Source organism: Pygocentrus nattereri, chromosome 13 (assembly GCF_015220715.1).
Source record: "Pygocentrus nattereri isolate fPygNat1 chromosome 13, fPygNat1.pri, whole genome shotgun sequence".
Classification (NCBI taxonomy): domain Eukaryota; kingdom Metazoa; phylum Chordata; class Actinopteri; order Characiformes; family Serrasalmidae; genus Pygocentrus; species Pygocentrus nattereri.
The window spans coordinates 16,409,261-16,437,036 of NC_051223.1; the positions used below are offsets into that span (position 1 = coordinate 16,409,261).

General features: G+C 39.4%; 1 protein-coding gene across 7 annotated transcripts in view; it reads right to left on the reverse strand.

The window, feature by feature from the left end:
• Window positions 1-27,776, reverse strand: part of arhgap23b (Rho GTPase activating protein 23b) — a 71,658-nt gene that overhangs the window by 17,439 nt on the left and 26,443 nt on the right. For 6 of the 7 annotated variants that reach the window (XM_037544203.1, XM_017693169.2, XM_037544201.1 and 3 more), the window contains exons 2-7: window positions 11,202-11,384; window positions 7,665-7,689; window positions 7,071-7,163; window positions 6,901-6,979; window positions 4,694-4,754; window positions 2,099-3,485 (exon numbers count right to left, since the gene is read on the reverse strand). In XM_037544203.1, coding sequence (XP_037400100.1) covers window positions 2,099-3,485; window positions 4,694-4,754; window positions 6,901-6,979; window positions 7,071-7,163; window positions 7,665-7,689; window positions 11,202-11,384 — 1,828 coding nt within the window. The remainder of the gene's footprint in view (window positions 1-2,098; window positions 3,486-4,693; window positions 4,755-6,900; window positions 6,980-7,070; window positions 7,164-7,664; window positions 7,690-11,201; window positions 11,385-27,776) is intronic. The other variant, XM_037544202.1, reaches the window with a different exon arrangement.

Here is a 27,776-nt window from a genome sequence, read left to right on the forward strand (position 1 = left end):
CTGTGAGGTAGGGGGGGTTACGGGAGCAAAGGGATTTTAGAATGACATGGAGTGAGGTAGAATCAAGAACAAGGCATTTTGTCTTCTATTGGGTCACTTCTAGATGGGTTTTTCAAGGTCTCTTTAGGATAAGATGGATTGTTCAAGACCTCAAAAGCAAAAAGCGTCTAGACATACATACTGTAGCTCAAGCATTCAAATGCAGTTTCTCTATAATAAAGGTACTAATGGTAATATGTGGTTTAGCAAAGCCCAAATTTGCCAAACAGCTAGTATTTTAAGACAATAAATTCAGACTTTACTGAATGAGCCAAAATCACTAAGAAAAACTGAGGTGAAATTAGTTAAACTGTAGTAACCTCAGGACATCCCTTTTCTTTATCACAAATTAAGGTGTTAAAACATAGATACTGAAACTTCTGCACTAACTTTTATAATCTCCCACATGTCACAATATTTACACTACAGCGGGGTCTGGACATTCTTATGTCTTTTTTATTCTCTGGATTCTCCCTTCAATGAACACCCTGTTAAATGAGGGCTGTTAGTTACTGAGGTTTAGTAAGTAACAAACGTTTACAGATGGTACAGACAAGGTGTGAGTCAAACGCTTTTCCCTTTTACAAACCTAGTGCCATGTACCGTTCATAGTTAACTTTGCTTGGAGATCCTTAGAGCTATGTTCTTTACAAGAGAATCTTGCAGATTTGTGTAGCCTCTGATGGCACAAATGTTCTTCTCACAGGTTCTCTGCTCCTTTTAAAATGTTGACCGGAACTACTGTCTACACATCTTCCCTTCATCGCAAACTGGTTTTTTGCTGAAATTACTCAATAAAATGAGACCATTTGATATCCTTTGTACACTAACATCTCATAACACAGTGATAATGAATCACTTTTATTTTTATTATTTGCTGTTCATGAGCGATCACCTGCTCGGTCCCACCGTACAAATAGCAAGAAACTGCAGAAGCAAAATATCAGAAACTGGACTAATACAGTCCCTGACAGACTATAATACCTAGCCTGAGCATAATCTTTGAAAAATAAATGAAAAAGTTTCCATAAAAATATATAACATCATAGTACTTTAAACTGCCTTCTTTACAGTCACTTTCCTAGAGAACCTTATTTGTCCCACAGTGGGGAAATTTCACCTCCGTAATCTAACCCATCTGTGCAGCGAGACACCATATAGACACTAATGAACACACACACTAGGGGGCAGTGAGCACACTTGCCCAGAGTGGTGGACAGCCCTACCCGCAGCACCTGGGGAGAAGTTGGAGCGTTAGGTGCCTTGCTCAATGGCATCTCAGTCACATACTGTGGGCTCAGGAGATCGAATCGGCGACCTTCCGGATGCAAGACTGGTTCCCTAACCTCCAGCCCAGGACTGCCCTCATTTAGTACCCAAGGTAAAATACCATAGCCTACAACTTCATTAGACAAAATCAGGCCCTTTTCAGGCAAATCAGCCTGTTATAAACTTCTATACAGAAGCAGTTTTTGATGATTCCCAGTAAGTTCGCTGGTGGTGATGGTAGAAGTAGCAATTGCGTCTTTGATTTGTTCTGAAAAGATTTAACAGTTGTCATTGTTACTGAATACACAAAATTATCAATTCATCTAATATTATTATTATTAATATATTTTAATTAACATTTTCAGAACCATGCAAAAGTCACCCTTAATAGGTTTTATTTAATTAAATGCAACCAACTTCTATGACTGAACTTAAAAAAAGAAATAAATGCAAAAAAATGCAAAAAAACCTGATATTTTGCTGCTGAGACTCCTGTGAAATGTTCTGTTAAATTAATATGTTTTCTACTTTTTTGCCCCAACACTGAAAAATTAACATTCATTCATTTTGACTGAAAATTAAATAAATGAAGGGTGGTGACTTTTGCCCAGTACTATATGTTTACATCATTCAATGTTCCTGAAAACGTAATTATAAAATTTACTTTTGGTTGTACCTTTCTGAGCATAGTGACTTCTTCAATAAAAGCTATCATTTAACAATCATTAAACTTCAAAAGCAATGGATAGTCACTTGTTAGTTATGACTTGAGGGGCTCCCCCATACTGACCTATAAAGGGAATAGATGCCAAGGAGTCCTGGTCCACAGGCAGGGCTTGTAGGTTGCCATTGGTTCGGTTTGTGGAGTCTACTTGCCGCGCTGCAGGGGCTGAAGCTGCAGGAGGCTCGGGGGAATCCACAGGCAGAGTATAGTTGGGGTGGCGCGTTGCATGGGGTGTACGTCTGCCAGTGGGGGGCTTTTGTCTAAGGACCACCTCTTGTGTCTGAGATTGAACATACTCCTCTACTGCTCCTCCAACTCCTGAGCCTGGCTTTGAATCCTGCATCTCAGTGGTGGATGACAGGGACAGAGGGGACGACTCTCTGCCTGAAGCTGTACTAGAGCTGTCCGGGGGGCTGCTTTTGGGTGTGGAAGTCCAGCTCAAGTGAGGTCCTGCGTAAGAAGAGTCCTTAAAGGAGTGGGCCTGCTGCATGAGGTGGCCCGCCTTGCGGCAGAAAGAGGGACTGTAGCTACGGTAACCAACTGTTTGGTCATCTACAGTCTGTGCAGGAAGACGTCTGGACTGAGATTGAGAGCCTGTCAGCTGCTGGCTATGGCTGGAGCCCCGGCCTGAAGGGGGCACAGTTGCAGAAACAACTGTTCGTGGACTGCTCAAGCTGGGTCGCTCCTCTGTCTTGACTGGCTGGATGCTCTGCTGGTGCTGGGACCAGGCTGACCGGTCATAGCGAGGTGACACCAGAGCGGCTGCCTGATCTAGAGTATCTAGGGAGCGCCCGTAGCTTTGTTCGTATGCAGCATAAGCAGCCAGTAGGTTCTCTGAGCAGGAGCGGTTGGAGGCACCGGGTGCTCTCCACCTGCCGAGCCACTGTGAGTCCGAGTGGTTGACTGCGCCATAGTGGAGAAGCAGCGTGTCTTGAGAGGCGCTATGGGGCCAGCCATCACGTCCACCTGGTATTAGCCCTAGCTCAGCCAGCCTGTCCTGAGAGATGCTACGGTGTCGGGAGGACATGGACAGTCCCGGACGCTCTGCTGCCTGGCTGTAGTACCAGTCACACAGAGCCTGGTGGCACAGGTCACTGCGTGCTTGTGGCAGGCTGTTTTTCCGCAGATGGGGTAGCGAGGCAGAGGCAATGGCTGCATTGTGGTTGGCAAAGTGGAAGTCCAGTGGGCTGATGGCTATGCCTGCCGAGGATGAAGAGCGAGCGCGATGGTGGCCTAGAGTGTGCTGGGCTGGGGCATCCGGGCGGTGGCCTGCACCCCCAGTGCCATTGTCCAAGGGGCTGGTCGGGCCAGTGGGTCTGCAGTTCAGGTTGTCAAGCTGGCCAGTAGCAGTGGGTTTGCTGCGTGGGTAGCATATAGGAGGAGGTTCTGGAAGGTTCTTGGCCCCTCCTGTGTACGGCTCATTCCCTTTTAGATAGGCATCCTGAGAGTATGCCTGTGAGAGAGCGAGAAAATACAGACAAAATTATAAATGGTGGGGAGGTTCGAAGAGGAGGGTGCAGGGGAGCAGAAAGGGCAGAGGTGAAGAAGGAAGACAAAAGTAGCTGTATATCATTACATGTTGTAAGAGGTGGAATCTGACCTAATCAAGTTTTGCAAGAGGCTATTTGGTAATACTGCATTTTAAGATCTGCTTTTTAACAATTAATTAACTATTCGAAAGTCATTAATAATGCCCTAGTACATAAACATGTAATTTCTAAGCAAGCTTGGAAATGTGTTAAATGTGTTACTTATCAGAACTGTGTTAATAAAGTCTTCTACAAATCAATGATTAACTGTTTGCTGACAAATGAGTTAAATAACAATTATGTTTCAGCCACATGCATATTTGAAATGTCTTGTATCTACTTTAATCAAGGAAAATTAACAAGTTATTCACACTGACCAAACATGCTAACAAAAAAGGGTCATGTTTCATAAAATGCAATACAATACTTAAAATACAATTTAAAATAACAATGTTTTCCTAAATTACAGTAATTCATTGCATTTTTCTATAAAAAGGTCCACTTTAGTTAAAATCTATCGTCAGTTGTTTATGACTCTCATAACATATAACATGTATAATTACACTTGCAAAAGAAATGTGAGAATTTGCTTTCACATTTGGTCATTGTAGGGTCAGATAAATATTGCTTGTTCATATTCCTTAATTAAGATATCAAATATCAAAGACAAGTATGCTTGCAACTGAAAGATTACAATTAATTAACATTTACTCAATGGTCTTAAAAGTCAGTGAATAATTATAAGAACTCTATATTCTATAAGAATACACATCTTATGAATACATTTATATCACATGCCTAAGCTTGTTTACAAATGGTATGTTTTATTTATCAGGACATTATTAATTACTTGCTAGAACTTGCTAGGTCAGTAATCATCGTTAAGAAGCAGACCTTAACATAAATGTTAAGGGTTATTTCAGAGCACAGCTGATCGCTAAGTAATAAGAGTGCACCTGGCTGAAAGCTGCCAGCATGTCTAAGATAAAAATTCCAGGATGAAATTATAGCAATGTGCTTCAAAGACATAACTGTCTGCTAATCAGATACTGCCATGCTGAGAAGAATAACAAATGAATGTGTTGGGATAGGAAGTGGAAAGGAGGAAGAACAGAAGAAAGGTCATACTCACACTTACCAACTGGAGCACATCCTCATCTTTAGGCATGATGGACAGCTCCAGCACACTCTCACTGCACAGAGAAACACACAGGAAAAAGAGACATTCGTTCAGTAAACACGCAGGACTGAATCATGATTTCTTTTTTTACATGATGTCTGTATGTTGCATTATAAGGAGCCTTACAGTACAAAGCAACAGGTGTTGTCATGTGCATTCAGTTATAAAGTTAGACTATCCAAGCAAAAAGCTATAATGCAATTACATTGCAATTGCAATATACATTGCAGTATATCAAAAGAATGGTTCCACTTAAGTCAGATAAAAGTGATCAGTCAAAACAAATTTTGCTTCTTTAGTTTGGCTGAAATTAACATTGCTAACAAACACTGTAAGTCATTAGTCAAACTACTTCTTGCTGTACATCCTGAAAAACTCTCTTCAATCCGCTCAAACCGCATACAAGTGTCTTAGGTATAAAATGTACTTGACTTTCATATTAAATTCATTCTTAAGAAAAGTGCTCCGCGTTTATTGGCAAATTATTCATACAAATTAGTGCCCGCTTGAATATATGCATGCAACTGTGACACAAAAACGGTGTAAATAAGTACATAAAAAAGAGCTTTTTTTTAACTCTGCCCATTTTTAATGATGTACATTTGAGCATTTACAGCAAGAAATGCTCAAAGAGAAAAAAAAGAATAGCTCAGCATGTATATTAATTTAAAAAGAAACAGAACAAGGAATACAATTACAGTATGTGAGAGTACAAAAGTACAGATGTTCTAAGAACATTCTAGGAAAAGGATATGGCCTCATGGGCCACTCATCATTATGTATTAAATTGGCCTGGTCTTGAAAGATGGCTTTTCACAGTGCTAGTTTTTTTTTTATTAATAAAGGAATGAATGAATGAAGTGTTTGTGTGTATATTTTTTAAGAAAAAAGACAGCATAGTGCAAATGAAGTTTTATTCAAATTAAATTCAATATTGCATGATTTGCAATATAAACAGCACAAGTATCATATAAGAAACACCTGTTCATGGTGAGTAGTGTGCAGCAGGCACAGTGGAGCGGCACACAGAGGCAATCTGCCAATCAAATACAGCTCTGCACCTCTGTCTCAGTTTAGTAAATTTTCTGTAATGACTGAAAGCTTCTGATGCTTGATTTTAAATATCCTTTTAAATAACTTTTACCGATCCATAAAGAACACAGACGTATGTCACTGGAAGAAACTTGCAGTGTATTGCATGAGAAAAGCTAAATTTAGCCCTTGATCTAGCAGTAATAAGTGACCTTTGTTGTCATAGAGATCTTTTGTGAGAGTTCACTGCTGGCCACTGTATGCTTTCTCTCTTCAGTAGAGTAATGTGATATGAAGTATATGATGGTAAGATTCGTTAATCAGGCAACATCACTTTTAAGGATGTTAGATAGATTTCTAGTGGATGGGTGAAGGTAGTTGTGTCCCCTTAGTACTTAGTTTTGCACCGCATCTAACTGATCCTGACTGCCAAAGGTTTGTACATTAGGTTGGAATGTGCATCACTGCTCATTTTTTACATTGAAATCCAGTTTTATAAATCATTACTTAGACGTGAATTTTCCATTTGTGAAAAAAATGACCATTTTAGGATCAAATCTATGCCTTTGTTCTCTAAAGTGTCTGCTTGCAGTGCTCAACACTGTGAAGTGTTGCTCATTTCTAGAATTCACATCAGGTAATGCTCTGCCCCAAACCATATTGAATAGTCTGCCCAACCTTAATGAAGATCTAGATCTAGTTTGAGCAAGTTGAAAGAAGTTTTGAGGATGTTTTTGGGTGACTGCAGACTTCTAGTGTTTGTTAACAATGTTAGCCTTGCAGTTCCAGCGCTAAACTAAAGAACAGAAATGTGGACACCAAGCAAGTCTCGTCTGATTTAGTCTGGTCTGATAAGCGGAAACCTTGTGTAAATTAGATTTTTCACCAAATCTTTCCTATTAAAATACACTGAACTTTCCTGGTAAAACGCTGTTTATTTTGGTTTTTATTTACATTTAATGGATCATATCAATGCATTTCTTCATCTAAAATGTAAGAGACTAATCTGGGTGTTCACAGCCTTCAGCTCATTTGCATGTTGCAGCCTCCTGCAATAACAGTAGTGTGCAGGACAAAAATTTGATAACGATAAATACATGATAAAATATGCAGCCCTATTCTCCTACCTGTTTTGGATCAGTGCTATAACCTGAGAGTACGTTCTCCCCAGAACACTCTCCCCATTCACTTTCACCAGTCGATCACCTACACAAACAAACAAAAGACATACACAGAGATATCAATTACACTGTATATTGTTGGGATGTTGAAGATAAAGTTCATCTATTTTTCCTACCTGTGCAAAGCCCAGCTTGGTGGGCAGGACCTTTATCCCTCACATTCTTCACAAAAATAGTGTCCATGGGCTCAAGACGGCCCCTCTGATTCCCTGAGTTAAAAACGTAAACACCGTCAACACAAACAGAAATTCTCATCCATACTGAAGGTGGGCGATATGATAACAATACTTCATGATACCTAAAGGCATTTTCATGACATTTATCATATATTTTTTTAAGCTTGTTGTAATGGACAAAATGCATCAGCATATTGTAGTGTTACATTTAAAAAGGCACATTACAATTTCCTGTACTGTGCAAAAGTGTTAGGCACCCATTATAGCCATTTAACTGAAAAATTTTTTTTTGCCTGTTTTGGTTAATCAGATATACGAGACATTAAGTAGAAATCTCTAACCAAATTTTGTTTTTCTAACCAGCTCACATGATATCGATTGCTTTCTGAAAACTAGTAATTCCTGCCATTTTGAATTTGGCTCATCATTTTTTTTTTTCATTTTAATAATTTTGCAGAAAGTCATGTCTCTACACAGACGTGCTCCAGTAAAATGTTCTCTAGATCAGGGCAAAAAAGCAAAAGGTGACCTCACCTTTCCCATTGCCATTCTCCTCATCCTGGAACAAGACACAGAAAGAATGCAAAAATAGCTTTAGTGTAATATGACCTATTTACCACCAGAGGGAGCCAAACAATAAGTCATTGTAATGAATAGGTTGGTAACAGTAATACCGCAGTCTGAACACTCAATCACATCAATCTTTGCACACAAGCACAAACACAAAGTGCACAGGAAAACACCCAAACCCTTCATCTTCAGAACACACACACACACACGCACACACACACACAAGCTGAGTGGACAGTTTGGCTGTGGCCGGCTGCATGCAGGCTTTGGGGTTTCGCTGACACGGCTCATTCCTGACACACGTAGACAAAAGCAGAGCTTTACAGAGAGAGAAAAAGCGCCTGTCTGTCCTGACCCCTCACTACTACCAGGGCTGGGGGGGACAGGAATGCACCGCAGGACAGAGGTGCACAGGCTGCACCTCATGGGGTGATTAGGGTTAAGGTCCCAGTGCTTCATATCTTAAAATGGCCTCTTAGCAGATTGCTCAAACCCCTATGACCAGCTTACTGATCACATAAATGCTTGAAAGACCGATCCCTACAATTGCTGAGAGCAAGGTCACAGGTCAGAAGATTATCGCTACAGTGGCAGGGGCTCTCTGAAGGAGAATCTAGCTGTGGAATAATGGTCTTTGGCTGACACTGTGCTGGGACACTGATCTTACTAGGACACTGCTGTGTAGGCTATAAAGGTAGCCACTATAAAAGTGCTTTATCAGTCAAATGTAGATTATGGCAGTATTCAATTTCTGTGTGTGTGTGTCTATTTATGTGTGTGTGTGTGTGTATATATATATATATATATATATATATATATATATATATATGTGTGTGTGTATATATATATATATATATATATATATATATATATATATATATATATATATATATATATACATTCACCGGCCACTTTATTAGGCACACCTTGCTAGTAAAAGGTTGGATCCCCTTTTGCCTTCAGAACTGCTTTAATTCTTCGTGGCGTACTTTCAACTTTCAACTGTTGGAAACATTCCTCAGAGATTTTGTTTATTTGTTTGAGTTACTGTTGCCTTTCTATCATCTCGAACCAGTCTGCCCATTCTCCTCTGACCTCTCACATCAACAAGGCATTTTTGTCCACACAACTGCCGCTCTGTGGATATTTCCTCTTTTTCTGACCATTCTCTGCAAATCCTAGAGATGGTTATGTGTGAAAATCCCAGTAGATCAGCAGTTTCTGAAATACTGAGACCAGCCTGTCTGGCACTACCATGCCACGTTCCAAGTCACTTAAATCACCTTTTTACCTCCATTCTGATGCTTGGTTTACACTACAGCAAGCTAACTTGACCACCTCTACATGCCTAAATACATTTTTTGCATTGAGTTGTGGCCTCGTGATTGGCCGATTAGCTATCTGTGTTAACAAACAATTGAACAATTGAATTGTACCTAATAAAGTGGCCGGTGATCGTGTGTGTGCATGTGTGTGTGTGTGTGTATGTATATATATATATATATATATATATATATATATATATATATATATATATATATATATATAGCCAAAAGTATTCACTCATTCACCCAAATCACTGAATTCAGGTGTTCCAATCACTGGCCATAGGTGTATAAAACCAAGCACCTAGGCATGCAGACTGCTTCTACCAACATTTGTGAACAGAGTTAATAGTTATAGACCTCCAAACTTCATGTGGCCTTCAGATTAGCTCAAGAACAGTGGGTAGAGAGGAATGGGTTTCCAAGGCCAAGCAGCCGCATCAAAGCGCAATGCAAAGCATTGAATGCAATGGTGTAAAGTGCCACCACTGGACACTAGAGAAGGAGAGATGTGCACTCTGGAGTGACCAATAATGCTTATCCGTATGGCAATCCAATGGACGAGTTTGGGTTTGGCTGTTGCCAGGAAAACAGTGCTTGTCTGAATGCAATTTGCCAAGTATAAAGTTTGGTGCAGGGGGATTATGGTGTGGGGTTGTTTTTCAGGAGTTGGGCGCGGCCCCTTAGTTCCAGTTAAAGGAACTCTTCAGCAAAACAAGAGATTTTGGACAATTTTGTGCTCCCAACTTTGTGGAAACAGTTTCGAGATGGCCCCTTCCTGTTCCACCATGACTGCATACCAGTGCACAGAGCAAGGTCCATAAACACATGAATGAGTGAGTTTGGTGTGGAAGAACTTGATTGGCCTGCACAGAATTCTCAACCCAACAGAACACCTTTGGGATGAATTAGAGTGGAGACTACGAGCCAGGGCCTCTCATCCAACATCAGTGTCTGACCTGACAAATGCGCTTCTGGAAGAAAGGTCAAAAATTCCCATAAACACACTCCTAATCCTTATGGAAAGCCTTCTCAGAAGAGTTGAAGCTGTTATAGCTGCAAAGGCTGGGCCGACATCATATTAAACCCTATGGATTAAGAACGGGATGTCACTCAAGTCACTCATATTGCGTGTGAAGGCAGACGAGCGAATACTTTTGGCACTATAGTTTACTATAGTTTATGTATATATATATATATATATATATATATATATATATATATATATATATATATATATACACACACACAAATATACAGGTACTGTAAAGATACCTATATTCTATTGTTAACTTTTGGTAGGAAACAAATGGGCTGAACTCACGACTGAAAATTATCTAGCCAGATTTTGCTTTGCTTTGGTCGATACAGCCAAATTAGCTCTCTCATTGGTTAGGACTTCTGAGCCTGAACTGATTAACCAGCAGCATAATTAGGAACTGACAATGGAATTCAATCATGTTTTTAATTGCCAGTGAGTGGGACAAATGTTGCGAGGAAAAATGTCAGAAGGCCTTCCAGGACTTTCAAAAAGCCACAGTGACTGTGAGTATGGATGCTAGCCTGTCCAATGCATTTCAGGCAAGAGTTGCTGTACATCTGCTACATGCAAGGCATAATATATGTATATGTCTGTTACAAGCTTTAAATAAGACACAGACTGTTTTTCAGAAGCTTGAGTTAGTGTTTAGTCAAAAATGGCCAAAAATGTTTATGTGAAACGCTGTTAGCTTAGTGCTAGTAGGATATAGTACTTCTAGAATCCCATAGGGGTGCTAGTAGAAATGACCATTATTGTAGAGCTACTGAGTTTTGACATGTTCAGGCAGTGTTATCTGAAGGATTAGCTCTAATAGTGTCGGTGCACCACTGATATATATATATATATATATATATTTATATATGCACACAGACACAATATTTTAATATATTTAGATCATTTCTATTGGTCCAATGAACAGGAATATATATATATATATATATATATATATATATATATATATATATATATATATATATATATATATATATATTCAAATAATTTAAAGCACTGCAGCCGGTTTCAAGAGTTTAAAAAAAAGGCACTTGTACCATGTCCTGCATGTGTTGTGTTTTGTAAAAGTGTTGAACACAAATGCCTTTATTTTGAACAGACGTTTGCATGGATACACTTTACCTTTAGAGAAGTGTGGAGGGCTGACTCTGGTGGGTACACTATAAAGTGTCGCAGTGTAAAGCCAAAGCCCTGAGAGTTCTTCTGCAGGACCACAGTACGGGGACCCTTCCATGCCACGCCCTCCCCAGACATCGATTGAGCATTCTCGTTGGACGACGGAACTCCATCTCTCCGCCCTTTTGCCTTAAACAGCACAACATGGAGATCATTTAAAAGAAACAGTGACAAAGAAAACCACTAAGCAAATTTCTCCAAAATAGTATGATGAGCTTAAGCTATACTAATCTCAGTTCCCATCTGTAAGATATCCTGTCTGCGCTGATGACTCAGTTAAGACTGTCTCCTTCGCCTTGCCATTCACAAAACATGGTGTCTAGATTAGGTTTGGGGTTCAACAACACACTGAGCTTATTACAGTAACCTCCACCCAGTGTGGGGGCAAAGGACCAACCCCCACCTCTTTCACGCTGGAGCGAGGAATGTCTCAGGAATGTCTATTTTAAACATAGATGCTATAATCAACCACCACATGGGACTTACCAACAATGGCAGAGGGCAAAAGTAAATACAGTGGTTCCTGATGTGGAACAACAGGAGTATTAAAACACGGCACACTCGCACGCACCCTCATTCACATACTGACAAAAATGTTAAATGTTTGAACAAAGGTCAGTCTTGGACTCCATGTCAAGCTGGGAGCAAGGTGGAAGCACTGGACCACTAAGAACCCATTAACTTCTAAAAAAATCTTCACTCAGAGTAAGACATGGATGCATTTGACAGATGGGTCATTGATTAGGCCTATTCAGAGCTTTCATAACTGGTGTACTGACTTCCATTATTTCTATCTATGGCTCATTGTCACAGAGCGATAAAGAGCTGAAAACTACTCATTCTTATTAGAACAAAATCTAATCACTAGCTAATCAAACCTTTTTCCTGAAGATGCTGTATTGTACAATGCATCAAGTTAAAGGGGAATTTAACCAATTTATCATAATTTCTGAATGATTCACCAAGAAGTAAACAAAGTCATTCAATGTGGTTTGATGTTATATATTTTGCTCTAGATAAACCCACAGAGTTAGAACTGTTCACAGTGGTTTAGACGGGAACCAGATGTCTAAGGAGTTTCACACTTCTAAAAGCTACCTCACAGTATTACATTAAACTGTTATGATTATGCTGCCTGATGCCTGTGGCACTGTTTTATGATGTTTTGGTTTTAAACACATTTTTAAAAATCATGCAGAGAGAAACATGCAGGGTGTTGTGAGTTAAAAAGTACCCAAAAGAATATATTAATCACTATTGTACTACCTTCAACATCTAAAACCTCAAAAGATGCGTAGGTTCACCAGTGATTTTGGATAGTAAATAAAATGCCTATACTTGTGATGCAGACATCACAACCCCTGGTTCCTATACCCACCACTGCAATCAGTCTGTATTTTTCTTTCAACCAAAACATTTGTATTCAGAGCACTCTGAATGACTTTGTTTATATCTCACTTGGCTGGTATGGAGCACGATCACACCACATGGATGACTATGGCAGAGAAGAGCAAAGGATAGAATCCATTTTTATAATGGGGTGGGGGGGGTGGGGGGGGGTGGGGCAGATTCCTCTTATCTGGTTGAAGCTAAATGCATCATATTTTCAGGAGAATATCCCTGAACAGTCAGTTAATAAGCTTTTTTTAGCATTTCAATGGAATTGATCATGGAGTTTAATTTGGAGAAGTTTGTCGTGTCTCCATCGGTGGAGGCGCTGAGTAACTGCAGGAAGTTCTTGATTTCAACAGAAATTACTCAGTGTTAGTAGTGTGCAGTGGCTGATCTCATGGCTGGTAGTGGCTGGTGTTTCTCCTGAAGCTCACTCACTCTCATCTGTCTCCTGCACCCACCCTCTTCCTGTTCCCCTGGGTTCCTCCCCATCAGCTCACCCCAGCATTCCATCACCTCGCACCCTGCGCTGTGCAGCGCCACCGGAAAACAACAACAGGAAGTGGAAACATTGAAGCAGGAAGTGCAGTACCTCCCTTAGCCAGCCATTAAGGGAATCCTCTCTTCTCTAAAAATACTCTAAAACTAATATGAGAAGGTTCTGCGCTTTCTACTACATAGCCAGTGAGTCTTACAAAAACACTTCCCAGAAGTTTGGTCTCACCATTTCCTTAAACCCTTCTGTGCTTATTCTGTCTCCAGGCCTTCTTCCTGCTCTAGTTTCTCTGAAGTGTGTCAAAGCTCCTCTGTCCATCTGTGCCCTCATTAACCCCTCCCACCTCAAGCATATGGGACTTTTTAACAAATTGACTTAAGACACTAGTCCAACAGAGCAAGAACTGTGAATATTTCATTAAAATCCACCAACAGAGCTGCTTGGAATATAACAGCACCAACAGAGCTGCTTGGAATATAATCAGTAATGTACAGTAAGTTTGGACAATAAAGTATATATAGAGAAACGGTTCGTAGAATTATCACAATAAACAATTGCGAAGCGCTACTTTCTAATTATGCAATAAAACATGAGTGAGGGCTGTATCCTGCACAAATGATGGGTAACACTGTTAACACTGATAGTCTGGACTCTCGGCATTCATTTTGCTGGAAACTTAAATACTGCCAAACTAGTGTATTGACAACTTTTTTACATGCTCTTACATTTGACTCTCTACCAGAGAATAGATCTCATGTACCAGAGATGCACAGTTTTAATTTGCATGTTCCCCAGCAGTGTTTCCCACAGATCTGAAACAAATCACAATGGGGGATTGGAGAGGTTATTTGAATGGATGGATATCCAAACCCAGCATTTGTTTACTTAATCAAGTATTCAGGTATAAGGCATTGAATAAGCAATTGGATAACATGAGCAATCTCATAGTGGCGCCAGCGGAACTTAGTATCTGTACAAAAGAAAGCTTTTTTGGGGGTGAATATATATAAGGAGTAATGTTTTGTATCAGTTACACTGTGTTTGTAATATTTCCTATTCATTATACAAAACATTTTCTCACTGAAATTGGCCAGGATTCTTTATTAAACTGAAAATTTACATTATACTCTTCCTAAATGACAATCCAGGTTTGTAACTAATGTGTAGTTAATTAGTTGGAGATGTTATGTCTGTACAGCCTGTGATTGCACATAATCTTTTCTTTTGTAAACACTTTGATCTACCATACATTAGAACGAATGTGCAAAAGCAACTAAACAAAGGCAAAACAATGAAAGAAATCATGACACATGAAAAAGAAGGAAAGAACAATAAGTTGAGTAAAACAGGCATTCAGTTATCACAATACTCAATAATATCAATTATCGGCCCAAGGCTACAGTGAAGCTTATCTTTTTGTGTAACGTTACCAGGTCAGAGCTACAGGGTTTGACAACAATGGTAGAAATATAAAATATAGAAAAGAATAAGAGGCTATTATTAAAGAAGACTGAAAGGATATGAGAGTAGAGGGTAGGAATGTGTGCAATGCCCATGCACTCGGGGGCATGTTCAGACACCCGATGCAGGGACAATGGATGACACAGAGGCAGAGGAATGAGGAGGAAGAGAGGGAAACACTGGTAGGCAAGAAGAGAGAGAGATGATGGGAGGAAAAGCAGAGTGATGTAAGCGCTGTGTTCTTCTCTGGATTCCAGGGCCCGGCATGTCACAATTGAGTGAGGGTAAATGTACACACGTGAGTGTAAGATTCCAGGTCACAAGAACACTTACACACATACTCACAGATCAGATCTCTCTCACACACACACACACACACACACACACACACACACACACACACACACACACAGTGCAGGCAAAAGTACAGTCATTTTAAACGTCCCAATTATACTACCTAAATGTAGTAGGGCTGCACAATTGTGGCCCAACATGGCTTAAGCCTAGTCTAAGACTAAATTGTGATGTCTGCATAATTCTTTGCAATTAGAATAAGTGCAATGCAGTATGGAAACGCTGAATACAAATCAGTGTATCCAGATAGACGGCAAGTTTTAAATATTTCTAAATATTGTGTCTGTGTCAAATATTGTAACAAATATCATGTACCATAAATAGTATTTTTGTCATATCACTAATCACAACATGTAGCAATATAATCACAACATAATCTCAATATGAAATTCTGTATCATGCAGCCATACAACATACTTGAATTTCTTAGGGTTACAATATTATATTATAATATTATATTAATTTCTTTACTCTTCACTAAAGCCCCCCCCCCTACTAGACTTAGTAATGGCTCTGACCTATATTTTTCCTCAGGAGAAGCAATGAGATGCTGATGGGCTACCACTGGATGGAAGGACTCTCTAGAGCACTGTCCATGACTCACGCTTTCTTACACATACGCAACAAACACACAAATATATAGTGTAGGCATGGGAACCGCTCTGATTTTCTTCCCCTCCACTAGTCATCAGCGCCCCTCCAAGCACTCCTTATGTAAGCCAGTGGAGGTGTAGCCATAACCCCAACAGAGCAAAACACCAGGACAAGCATGTACCCCAAGGCTAAACAACACCCAGACAGCCCAGACAGACCCAACCTTAAAATATCAGCATAAACTTCCATTAAGAGAAACAGAAAACAGCACTGCTATAAATGAATCAAGTACTCATGTAGTACTGCTCGGATATAATGGACTAGACCATAATCATGGTTGGAGTGATGGAACACATCTAAAAAACAGGCTGCTATTAAAGCTGGACAATACTGGAAAAATAAAACATTATGATACTTGAAGGCATTTTCAAGGTATGTAATACATATCACAATATTATACAATATCTGAGGATTGGGAACGAATGCACCAAAACAGCAGAATTACACTTAAAATATGCTATGAAAAACTATGAGTATATTGTTTTACTTGTTTTTCATTAACAAATTAATAAAATATGATTGTCATAATCAAAAGCTGCTTGTTTCTGTGCAGTTTATTCAGTTACTACACACGTGTTGTTTTAATTGTTTACTGTCTACAATTGGTATAAATCTAGAAGTACTCAAGAAATCTATAATTGGAAACCTATACTATACAAAGAAAAGGATTTTGATGTAATTGATCACAATCACCATACTGTCCACCCCTAGTAACTAAGATCTGTGTCAGTTTTGAAAACAATGCAGCTTAAAAGCTCCCACTTTTAAAACAAAAAGAGAGAAATCTACAAATCTTTTAAAAATACACCATCTCAGTTACATTGTTTGAATGGAAAGTAATTCAAAAAGGTTGATGTCAATGTACATTTAACATTGATTGTTTTTTTATTATAAGCAGTAGAATTCATTTTGAAAGTAACCCAACTGTGACCCTAACGGACACTGACGCTTCAACTAACAGGAAGGCAGGGATCATCAGACTAGAACATATTGTTTCCTCTTGTGAAGTTTGTTTAATTGCTCATTGTGAAAGGTTAAGAACTGGCAATTCAATAATAAAAAAGCGTAGTGAAAGAGTTGAGGAACATAAAAACTTCATCTGTTCTGTGTACGTTGCTAAACACATTCTAAAATATAAATGTTCCTAAAGTCATCTTGGCATTGACATGTGGCTCTAGGAAAAACTTCTAACTTATATTTTACATTAAAGAGGTTCTTCACACTTCCACGTCTAATGGAAGACACTTCTTTAAAGAACCAATCACTGAAAGGTTCTTCTGCTCTTCTGCCCCAATTAATCCTTTCGGCACCTTTACCTCTGTATGGCAGACATCAGAGCTAGTTGACTGAATCTTACCCTACGAAGACGCCAGTGCAGCATGTCCCTCCTGGGGACCCGTATGCGGTTGGGTCGGACGTTGACGCTCCTCAGGACCGCCAGCCATATGCAGCGTGGCTCGGGGTCACTGCAGTCCACCCCCACTGGGAACTCAAAGCACCATTCTTTACCGGCTGGGGCTGGGACCCCTGACACGGAGCGCTTCACACCCCACATCCCACCACCAGTAGACACACAGAGGTCAGTAAAACACAGGGGTCACGCCCACAAATGTACACGCTCACCTTTCCACAGACATGAGCGCCTGTACCCAAATGGTACCTCCAGTGATAATCAACTGACAATCAAGCTCCTCAACGAGATTCCGGAAGCACTACAATTCTACACTAGAGCTTGCTGTTCAAAACCAGTCAAGTTGGTCCAGTAACTGTGGTCATATCTCACTAGTTCTGTTGATCCATCCTTGTATAACATAAAATAGCCACTAACAAGCCTTGTAATCCCATCTGATTATGGGATTTTCCAGATCCTACATCATACTCGATGTGTGCTCAATGCTGCCATTCTGTATCCTGTAATGGGTTCTTGATCCTGTTCCTCACTTTGAGTTCAAATGGTGGCTATTAAGACCAGTCCAGGTGGTCATTTAGTCCAGTCAGTCCTGAGGTTTTTCCGTCCAAACTCTACAAAATGTTCCAAGTTGTGGATTAAAGCTCCTATATGTTACGATGTTGCTGTTTTTCATTATTCATTAATTTCATCAACCTACAAATTTTCGCCAACTTGCCACTTATAAAAATGTCTCACCTTAAGGACAGTGTGACTGCACTATGAGGATAAAGTTCTTTCACCCTGACCATCGTCCATTCACTGTCTCTTGATATTCCAGAGGTGGTTTTCATCCAGTCAATGCATTTCTTCCATCCAACTATAACATTTACTAACATCCTCTTCTGGCAAACTCAGTGAGACATGAGCAGCCTTTTTTTTTTTTTTAATATTTCTTATCCTGGTTTATGCTGTTGATGATGTCCATAGGTGGATAAAAGGTGCTAAACAATGAAAATACTGCAGTTGAAAACAGTAAAAGATCCATAAAGTGGTTCTTGGAGTACTGTTATAATCCCTTCTTCTCTTCTCAGGCTTCAGTCAATATCCTCCTCCAGTCATCACAGTTGAAATTGTCCACATAGTAGTAGTCCTGCTATTTGTGTGTCTAGTGCGAACACTGCTATTCAGGTGACTAGGGGGGCTTCACCCTTTTTTTCTGCAGCCGTCCCTCTAACTCCATCCCTCTATCCCTCTCTCCGCCTCTCTCACGCTCCTCTCTTTCTGTTACTCTTTCGCTCTGTTCAGCCCAGTTCAGCCTGCTGGTGGTGTGATGAGCTGCTCTTTTCATGCACTCGTGTTGCTCTCTCTCTCTCTCGTTCACTCGCTCTTTATCTCTGTCGACTCATTTTAGACTCAACGACCTGGCTGTCGCTGCTGGCTTCCTGATATAGTAGGCAGAGTGCACTCAGACTCCGAATTTAGGGCTAAGAGTGAAAGTGTGTGTGGGGGTCTTTTTGCAAATGTGCTAATTAAACAATAGTAAAGGAAAAGCTGCAGCCATGCAGTCAATATCACCTGTGTGTGGTAATAAGACACAGTTAATGAAGCTGAGGAGCTCTAACAGGGCCAGCAGAACTCTACAACGCACAATGGTAGAAAAAAAATAATAAAGATTAAGCTCGACATTAAGTTGACTTGAAAGGGCAGTAGACCGCTTAATAAAATGAATAGTTCCAGTTCTTAAATCTGATCCAATATCTTGCAGCAGACCTACACTTTTCAAGGGTTCTTTAATAAAGACAATGGTTCTATTTAGAACCATACATTCTGTGTAGAAGTATTTAAAGCTTAAATTTAGTTTTATTTAATGCTTCTTTAGCATGGTAAATTGTTTTTTTCAGATTGATGGCAAATGTGTTGTATGCATATACATAGCACCAAAAAGGTTATTCTATTGTTATAAGCTTGACATTATAACAACAGAAAAACACTTTTTGGTGCTATATAGAACCATGTTCAAAAAGGTTTCTTTACTGAACCATACACCATTAATCCGAAGGACCACTTCACCATGCAAAGAACCATTTAAGCATGAAATCTTTAAAGATCTATGCAGAATTCATGGTTCTAAACAGAACTACTAAACTACTTTTACTAAAAAAACTTTTGAATCATCTTTTGTAAGTGTGCATTTCACTCTTTTGGTCAGTTGACCTGCTCTTTAAAAGATTACCGTAAGGCGTATAAAACAAATAACACCTCAGTTCAGCATTTGTTTGATGTGTTTTACTCCTCTTTTTGTTTACTAATGACCGCTGCTCTCACTGGTTGCCGCAATAAATGAGGCAGTGCAAGGAGCACAGGCCATGTGCCGAGATAGAGAGCTTATGAGCTGTTGCAGTGGAGTACAACAGAGTTGAGACTACATGCAGCCATAAGCAAAAGTTTGAGTACCCCTGGTCAACTGACATGTTTTGTTCATTTTCTAAGTGAAAATAGACTCTCTAAAGATAAAATACTTTTCAGTGTACAATTACTGGTTATCTTGGACAATTTAACATATTGGTAAACAAATGAAGGATATTTATATTTTATGTTTTAATTGCTGTTAAACTCAGCAAATAAATATGTTTAAATTTGCAGAAAAAATGCTATGTACAAGTTTGTTTCCTATAGAGGATGTGAACCTATTTCCACTTAGAAATTCAACAAAACATTTCATTTGACCAGGGGTGTTCAAACTTTTGCATGCAACTATAGGTTTGACTTCTTGAGTTTAACTGCAATGAGATTCAGATACAGTCACAAAATCATGCGCAGGTGCCACCCAAACACTGCAATGTCTGATGTAGAAACCCTGTAATTCTCTTTGTAAGCTGTTCTGTTCACCTATCTGCTGCCAAAATAATCTACATTTTCCAGTAATGGGAAGTTTCCAGTAATTTTCAATGTTATGTTAGTACCAAGCTAATGGTGGTGTATACTTACAGCTCTTGATTAAATGATTAAGTGAAAAGCAGTTTTGTTTACTATGTCTTATTCATACCTACAGTAGAGCAAAGCCACTATAAATAAAGTACACTTACATCACCAAAACTGGATTCTGTACAAATAAGCAGAATCCTGTATTAACACATTAAAATCTGAACCTTTTGTGCTGTCTGAAATTATACATGAAACTGAATACATACAAGTATTTACGTTTAACAAAGTACAACACATCGCACAAACTACCCTTGCAGGAATTAGAGTTTTTCATTTTAAGTAGCCACAAAATTATCATAAATTGTTATAATTTATTCATTTTATTTATTAATTTATTCAGAACACTAACTTGCTTGATGACATAAATGTTCACAAACTGGGATTTAAAAGAAATCTTTTAAAAAAGAGTCATAAGAGAACATACTGTTACAACTGACTACTCAGCAAAGACACTAAACAAATTCATGGTCAGTATACCCAAACATGTAAAGTTCATCCAAACTTATATTCAATCTATATATGCAGCACGTTTGTTTGAAAACAACATCTAAAGGACAAAATAAGAGCTAGTAAACAGAAATCAACTAACCCGCTAGGAATTCTGGGTGACTCTGCCCAGCACGCTTTTTTCTCTTTTTTGAGTTTGTTTTTCTCACAAAATATGTATGCCTGAATTTTCAACCAGACAGTGGTGGTAAGTGATAGCAAGCAATCGCAAATGAAGTAATTGTAACTTGATAATTTAAATATAATGTCAGGACTTTCTTACTATCTAACCTCTATCTCTGTCATTCAATCCTGACAGTACTATGCAATGAAGTGTAAAGGTGGAAAGACTGGAGGATGGAGAGATACAGAACAAATAGCATACCACTCTCATTCTATGGCCTTAGATGAGGCAGACGCAACGGCGTGCTGTCAGAAAAATCAATGTCACTGACTGAGTATGAGGCCTGTTCCTCCACTGGAACATACACATGGAAAAGAGATACAAAATAGTGAAACAGACAATGAAGAACTACACTTTTTTTAACCAAATCTCTGCCTGCTGCATCTGTGGCATATAATAGAGCACCACTGACAATAGATTTGTTTCCCTGTACTTAGTAAAAGAGCAGAAAAAGTACTGACAAACAAGCATAATAGACATTAATGAGCAGATGCTATTTTAAGTGCATTCTGAGTCAACAGGTTTTCTGTTCTGGTACTAAGCACAGGGAAATGATTGTGCTAGTTAATCATGCAATAGAGAAGTGGTAGACAGAGATTAGGTTGAAACATGCTGACGTATTGCTTCAAAGCACTAATTTAAGGATAAAAGGATAAAGTGTGAGATGAGTAGATGGAAGATAGATGGTGACAGAGGACACAGGGCCACTACACAAACATAACCACTGTGACAATGCAGCCGCTGACAGAGAAGAACAATGAGGCACGTGGGGCCACACACACACACACACACACACACACACACACACACACACACACACACACACACACACACACACATCAGAAATCAATAGCACACATATACTCACTTGGACATGTACTTAAATACTGCTTCTGTGTAATGTACCTTGTCAACGTATTCAAAAACACTTCAGCATCAACACTAACATGCTGTACAGGCCAGACAACATCCAAAACACAGCTGTTACATCATTCTGAAGGACTGACCTTCAGGAAATGCTCGATAGACAGGAGCATGTTATTACAGTACATGGCCACTGGAGGCCATCAGCACACAGTGCTCAGCTTATTGCACTGAGATGGATGTATGTTATTTACATCTAATCAGACTAAACACACACATTGGCACATTTCCAATGCTGTCTATTACCCAAAGACAAATGACATGTTCTGTTGATTTCCTAAACAAACACAAGACACATTCTCAAACTTAAATGTGGTACTGTTCTGCAAATTTCAGTGCATGATTTTTATTTATTTACTAAATTTAACATAATGGAAAAAAAACCTTTTACACAGGCCATATTTTATGTTTCAATGTTATATATCGCTGTTGTCGGAACAAAACCTCCTATCTCCAACTGGTAACTTTACAGGAGAAGGAGAAACATACTTTACTTTTAATGTAAGTCAATGGAACCAGAATTTTTTCCAAGTCATTTTGGGCTGTTTCCATTTGGTCCATTCATCATGAAATTTACACACAATGTAAAGAACAACAGGTATTTTCAAATTATGTCCAAAACTGAAAAACAACAAAAATCGAGATACAAGGATTTGCCTGACAGCAGCGTTGTGTAATTATATGTTAAATTCAGCAAATAAACAGTAAGTATGTATACAAATGTGCAGAAGTGTGTTCTATAAAGCGGATGTGTTCACTTCAACAAAACATGTAAAATTTAACTTTTCATGTAATTAAGCTACTGTATGATATTTCTGTGCAGGTGTACTGCACTTTTATATGCTGCCTTATTTATGTTTATTTAATACAGTCTTTTATTGTCTAGGTTTTTTAAAACCTCTACTCAAATAATCATCAAAATAACTGCTAGATTATTTGATTGCTAATAATCAGCAATGACAGTGATAATTCAGTCTAAATAAATGAAAAAATTACACAGAGTGTGCCAAAAGCTGAACCTAATTTTGGAAATACTATAAAAACAATTTGCACGGTTGTGTGATGCGTAGTGATAATTGTGTGGTTCTCCAGAGGCACTTCACAGTCTTGCGAAAAGAAAAAAACATACGTCCGAAGACACACAAGCGCACACACACACACAGACACACACACACACACACACACACACAAAGCATGCTCTTATGCACACGCCTGAATGGCAGGAAAGACTCCTAATTAACCTATATTTAGTCAACTGTAAAAATGTTCCATGCTAAAAATACAGATTCATATTTCCAACTCTTAACCTCCATGCTGTTTTCCAACCAGGCTGTTAAACCACACAGATCATGAACTGACCCCGTCTTTAAGTCTGCAAGATAAGAGAATGATTTAGATCAAGTGTGTTTCAGCCCAGATTGGAATTGGTGGATTTTTGCTCCTAACATGTGACCAGCAATCAGACAATTCACAGTTTTTTTTTTTAAATGGCTGACCCGCAACTGTGATGCAGTTTTATGATATAAATAATGTGAGGCAAGTGAGTGCACTTGCACTGTACATGAATGTGAATGCCACACCTGTGCCAAAATGTCATAGCATAATTTTGCATGACTCATGCAGTTGCCTCTTACTTTCGACATAGAACTTTGATTCATGCTGCCTTTTTCCTTTAAGGTTTTGAAATGCCAATCTGACCCATTAAAGAGAAAATAATGTTATTTATATTGTGACCTTGGCTAATAGAAAGTACTACAAATGTACAAGTGTGTTTCATGGTTGGTGCATCCCTATAATTTACACAGTAGTGGAATACAGGCAAAACTAAAACAACACACCAATACAACAACATGGGGGGATTTTTATTTTTGAAAATAGCCTGAGAATTTTATTTTGGCCAAAAAAGGACTGCTTGCTTGATTGGAAATTATCATAATTGATTCCAAAACTGATGCAGATGAATCATATTATCATTTTTTTTAGGTCGACACACACACACTCCCTCCCTCTCTCCTACTCTTTCTTGCCCACTTGCTTCACCCCCAGACTGAGCTTACGGAGTAGCCTACACAGACCAGTCTGCCCATGTCTTTTTAAACCCTCACAGTACAGTTTAGAGAATGACGACACAGCTCAGCTATTCCTTCAGAAAAAAGAACAAATGAACTTCTCAATCTGTCCACCAAAGCCTCCTTCCATTCCTGCCACATTCCACACCAATTCTGAAAGCAGCACCCAAAGCAATCCAACTAGGTGGCATGTCTAAGGGGAAATAGCAATTTCCCTTGAGTTTTTACAAATGAGGTCACACTTAAAATGATGGTACTTCAAAGGCTCTGTAGTACAGAAAACGGTTCTATACAGAACCATGCACACCTTTCCATTACTAAAGGGTTCTTTGCATAGTGAAAGTATTCTTCAGATTGATGGGGAATGTGTTGCCGATGGTTCTATACAGAACCTTTTTGTAAAGGGTTCTATATAGCACTAAAAGGGTTCTTCTATTGTGTCAAGCTTGTTACAATAGAAGAAGCTTTTTAGTGCCATATAGAGTCCTTTTCAGAAAGGGGTTATACCGAGTCATCTAAAGCGCCATCTATCTGAAGAACACTTTCATGATGCAAAGAAACCTTTAATAATGGAAAGGGTTCTTTGAATGTTCAAGGTTCTATGTAGACATTGACATGTAGTCAGTGGCATGGGCCTGGGCAACATATCACCTCCAATTATTGTGGAAAAAATAGGGCCGTCTGTAAGAAAATTACCTTGACTCAATAACATAATATCCGTCAACCCTCAACTATGTTAGTGCTCTAATGTAAAATTACTATGCTATGAATCATGATATAAAAATTTATATGAAGTTCTATTAAGATTTTCAGGGGCCCCTGAGCTCATATTGCTCTGCCTGCAGTGTCAACAGTTACACCACTGTATGTAGTTAGGCCTGGTGTCAGGGGGCTATTTAGTGGGACGATGTCACATCAACCAGCCAACCCAACCCAAGTCAACTACTATTAAATCCTACTAAAACCACTACTTTTTATACATGCATCTGTAATGGCATAATCCTGGTGTAGAAAGCTACATTGACTAACATACAAGATTCTTTCCAGTGGCTGCACTAGGAGGAGTGCTGTGGGATATTGTGGAAGGGCGCAATTTGAACTGCAATAACTTTTGGTGCTTTGTAAGAGCAGCATGTCGCATCAATGACACTGTGTGTCCTTATTTAGCATTATGTGTGTGCCTGTGGATAATCAGCTAAACGTACTAAATTCAATATTTTTAATCATTACTTTTAATCAAAATACTTCATTTAAGATGACCCACCTACATGTAAACTACTCACTCAAGGAATACAAAGCTGACAACTTAATTATTTTTTTTTAAGTTGAAGGCTCCTTATAAAATTCAGATTTCTACATTACATATTGCATTGCAGTGTAATGACATATTGATTCTTAGATGCATCACGATGCGGAGGTGAACGATTCTGAATTGATTCACAAATGTCAACAATTTTCGATTTTCTAAATTTTAATTTATAACGTAATGTCTGCCAAAGGGCAGAACTTGGAAGCGGGTAAGTGCAGCATCCGGACAGTCTGTGGCAGCACATAACAAAAACACAACTGGATGAGCGAGAAATCCGAACGGCTCTGCATTAAAGCCAGGCTAGGTCATAACCCAAGTGTTTAGAAGAGCCATTTTGTCCTTTCAACTAAAATCAGACCACCTTGGGAGCCACAACATGTAATGCCCAGTATGTCTGTGTTATAGGCTAAAAAATTGTGAACGAAAACACAGACTTACTTCGCTCTGTTTTCTGTTGCAGCTGCTTTCCTCCCGTCTCCGCCAGAAAACTTCCTCAGAAGTAGAGCAGCTTATTGTAAAATATCTCTCATCATTCTGCTGTTTCATGAGGCTGAAGTAGCTTCTTGTTTGAGCTTTTTTTTTCGTTCCACCTTAAATTCTGACTGAGGCGCCGAACGTGAATGTGGCACCATTTAAGGTGGAGCAGGAAAATTTTGAAACTTTTTAGTGTTTGACAGTTTCTCGTTGCAGATTTAACGTTCCAGGAAACCAAAAAAGGTGCTTATAAATTCAAATAAGTCTCCAAATGTTCGTCTTAGCTAAATCTCTCTGCCTTTTCATAGCTACTGGTGACCTGCAGTCTTGCTGAGAAATGGTGCTTTCGCACTATGTTGCAGACATATGTTGCAGTCTCGCAAATATTTTACTGACACAGTGAACCCTGACTCTCTACAACGAGACCAAATCCGGAGTTATAAAATCACTAAAGAAAGCGGGCAGGACGACTGTAACATGTGCTGCATGGACATCCATTATCACTGGATCTTATTTCACCGTACCAGCACATTTTATCATAGATGAGTGGCAGAAGTGTTTAAGGAGCTCCAAACAAAAGCAGTGAATGAGAGCCGTCCAGTTTATTTGCCACATCACTTCCATTTGTTTTACTAATAGAAGATATTGGAAGTAAATTCATTATGGATCATTACAAATACTTTGCTTTAAAAGTACCAAGTCGCCACACAATGAGAAGAAAAAAAAAAGATCCTGTATAGAAAAAAAGAAGCATCAAGATGCATTGATAATCATTTTATAATCGCATCGCGGCCCTCTGAATCGTAACTGAATCGAATCATGAGGCGCCAAGAGATTCCCACCCCTACTGTTAGCGCATTCTAATGATTACATGACAAAAATTCAAAGAGTTCATGAACTTAATGACAAATGGTTAAAATGTTCATCCGTACTAGCAACTCCTTGTTCATATGTCAACATTAGGCTGTGAGACTACTGTTATCACATGATGCTATTATGTGGTTACTCTTAACATGTGATCTACTTTGCTGTATGCTTTGTTAGATTGGATTCATTCACTATCTGCTGATTTCAGCCTGATACTAATACTTGGTATCAGACTGGTACCATCTTTAATCTGAAGACCAGAAATAGGGTGGACATTATGGAAACAGCATACAATACATTGTGCACGACCTCTTTTGGATGTCCCTGTTGCATTAGCATGCAGTGGGTGGGTAGAGGATGGTATAGGAGGCTTCAGGGCCATGCCATATTAAAAATACCCCAATGCACAGAGCAGCAGCTGTACGTACAGACGGAAATGCTTCACTACTAGGACACTTTTGTGGGGGGAAGGGGAGATAAAGCTGCCAAGCTCAAACTCCCTTACACATGCACATGCTGGAAGCATGGCACTGCCTTTACTGCACCTGATGCCCCAAACTCCACACACTCATCCTCGAATCCTTCTTACTCTACCTTTCTTTTATCTCCACCCAACCACTAGGCAATGTTTCAGCCGAATTAAACATCAAACGTGTTTGTTCTGTTCCTCTGACATCTTTCTTCTTTCCTGGCCTTCTTTGGTACTTTCTTTCTCTAATCTCTTTCTTTTTGCATCGCTCCATACAGCTCACATTCCTATACTAGCCCCCCGGCTGGGCTGAGAATGTAGCCCTACTGTTTTTCAGGGAGTAGCATTCTCTCTCTCTCTCTCTCTCTCTCTCTCTCTCTCTCTCTATCTCTCTCTCATTTCTGTTTCTCTCTCTCGATCTCTCTTTCAGCTCCCTTTGAGCTCCTGTCAGACTTCTCACCAGGCTTCTTTAAAGATATAACTTGCTTTTTCCAATACCTCAATTCAAAAAGAGGTCAGAAACAGTTCCCTCTGACCTTTTGCCTCTGACCTACACCAGAACCCCCCCCCACCACCACCACCACCTCATGACACATGTTCCACCCCACTCTGAGCCTGGCACAGACAGAGGCTCATTGTCACCGCTGCATTTCAAAGGCCAGAGCAAGCCTGCCTTGTACTTCCCACTCTTAGATTTGAGCAAAGCCCATTCAAAAGCCCACTCTCATTCTCTAGCCACATCTCTCCCCCTATCTCTTTCTCTCTCTCTCTCTAATTCACTTGCTGTTTTCCCTTGGAAAGACATGTGCCTTGTAAATTGTGCTAGTCTGGGTCAGCTTAATTTGCTCCCTGTCACTCCACACACTCGTTTGTATGGAGTAGCTCCCTTTACAAAAAGATCTCCTAGCTCCCTTTACAAAAAGAGGTCAAAGGCTATGCGCATCCAAAGCTTCATCATAGTACTAATGAGCTAAAGAGCCTGTCAGCATGCTTTAAAGTGCTAGTCA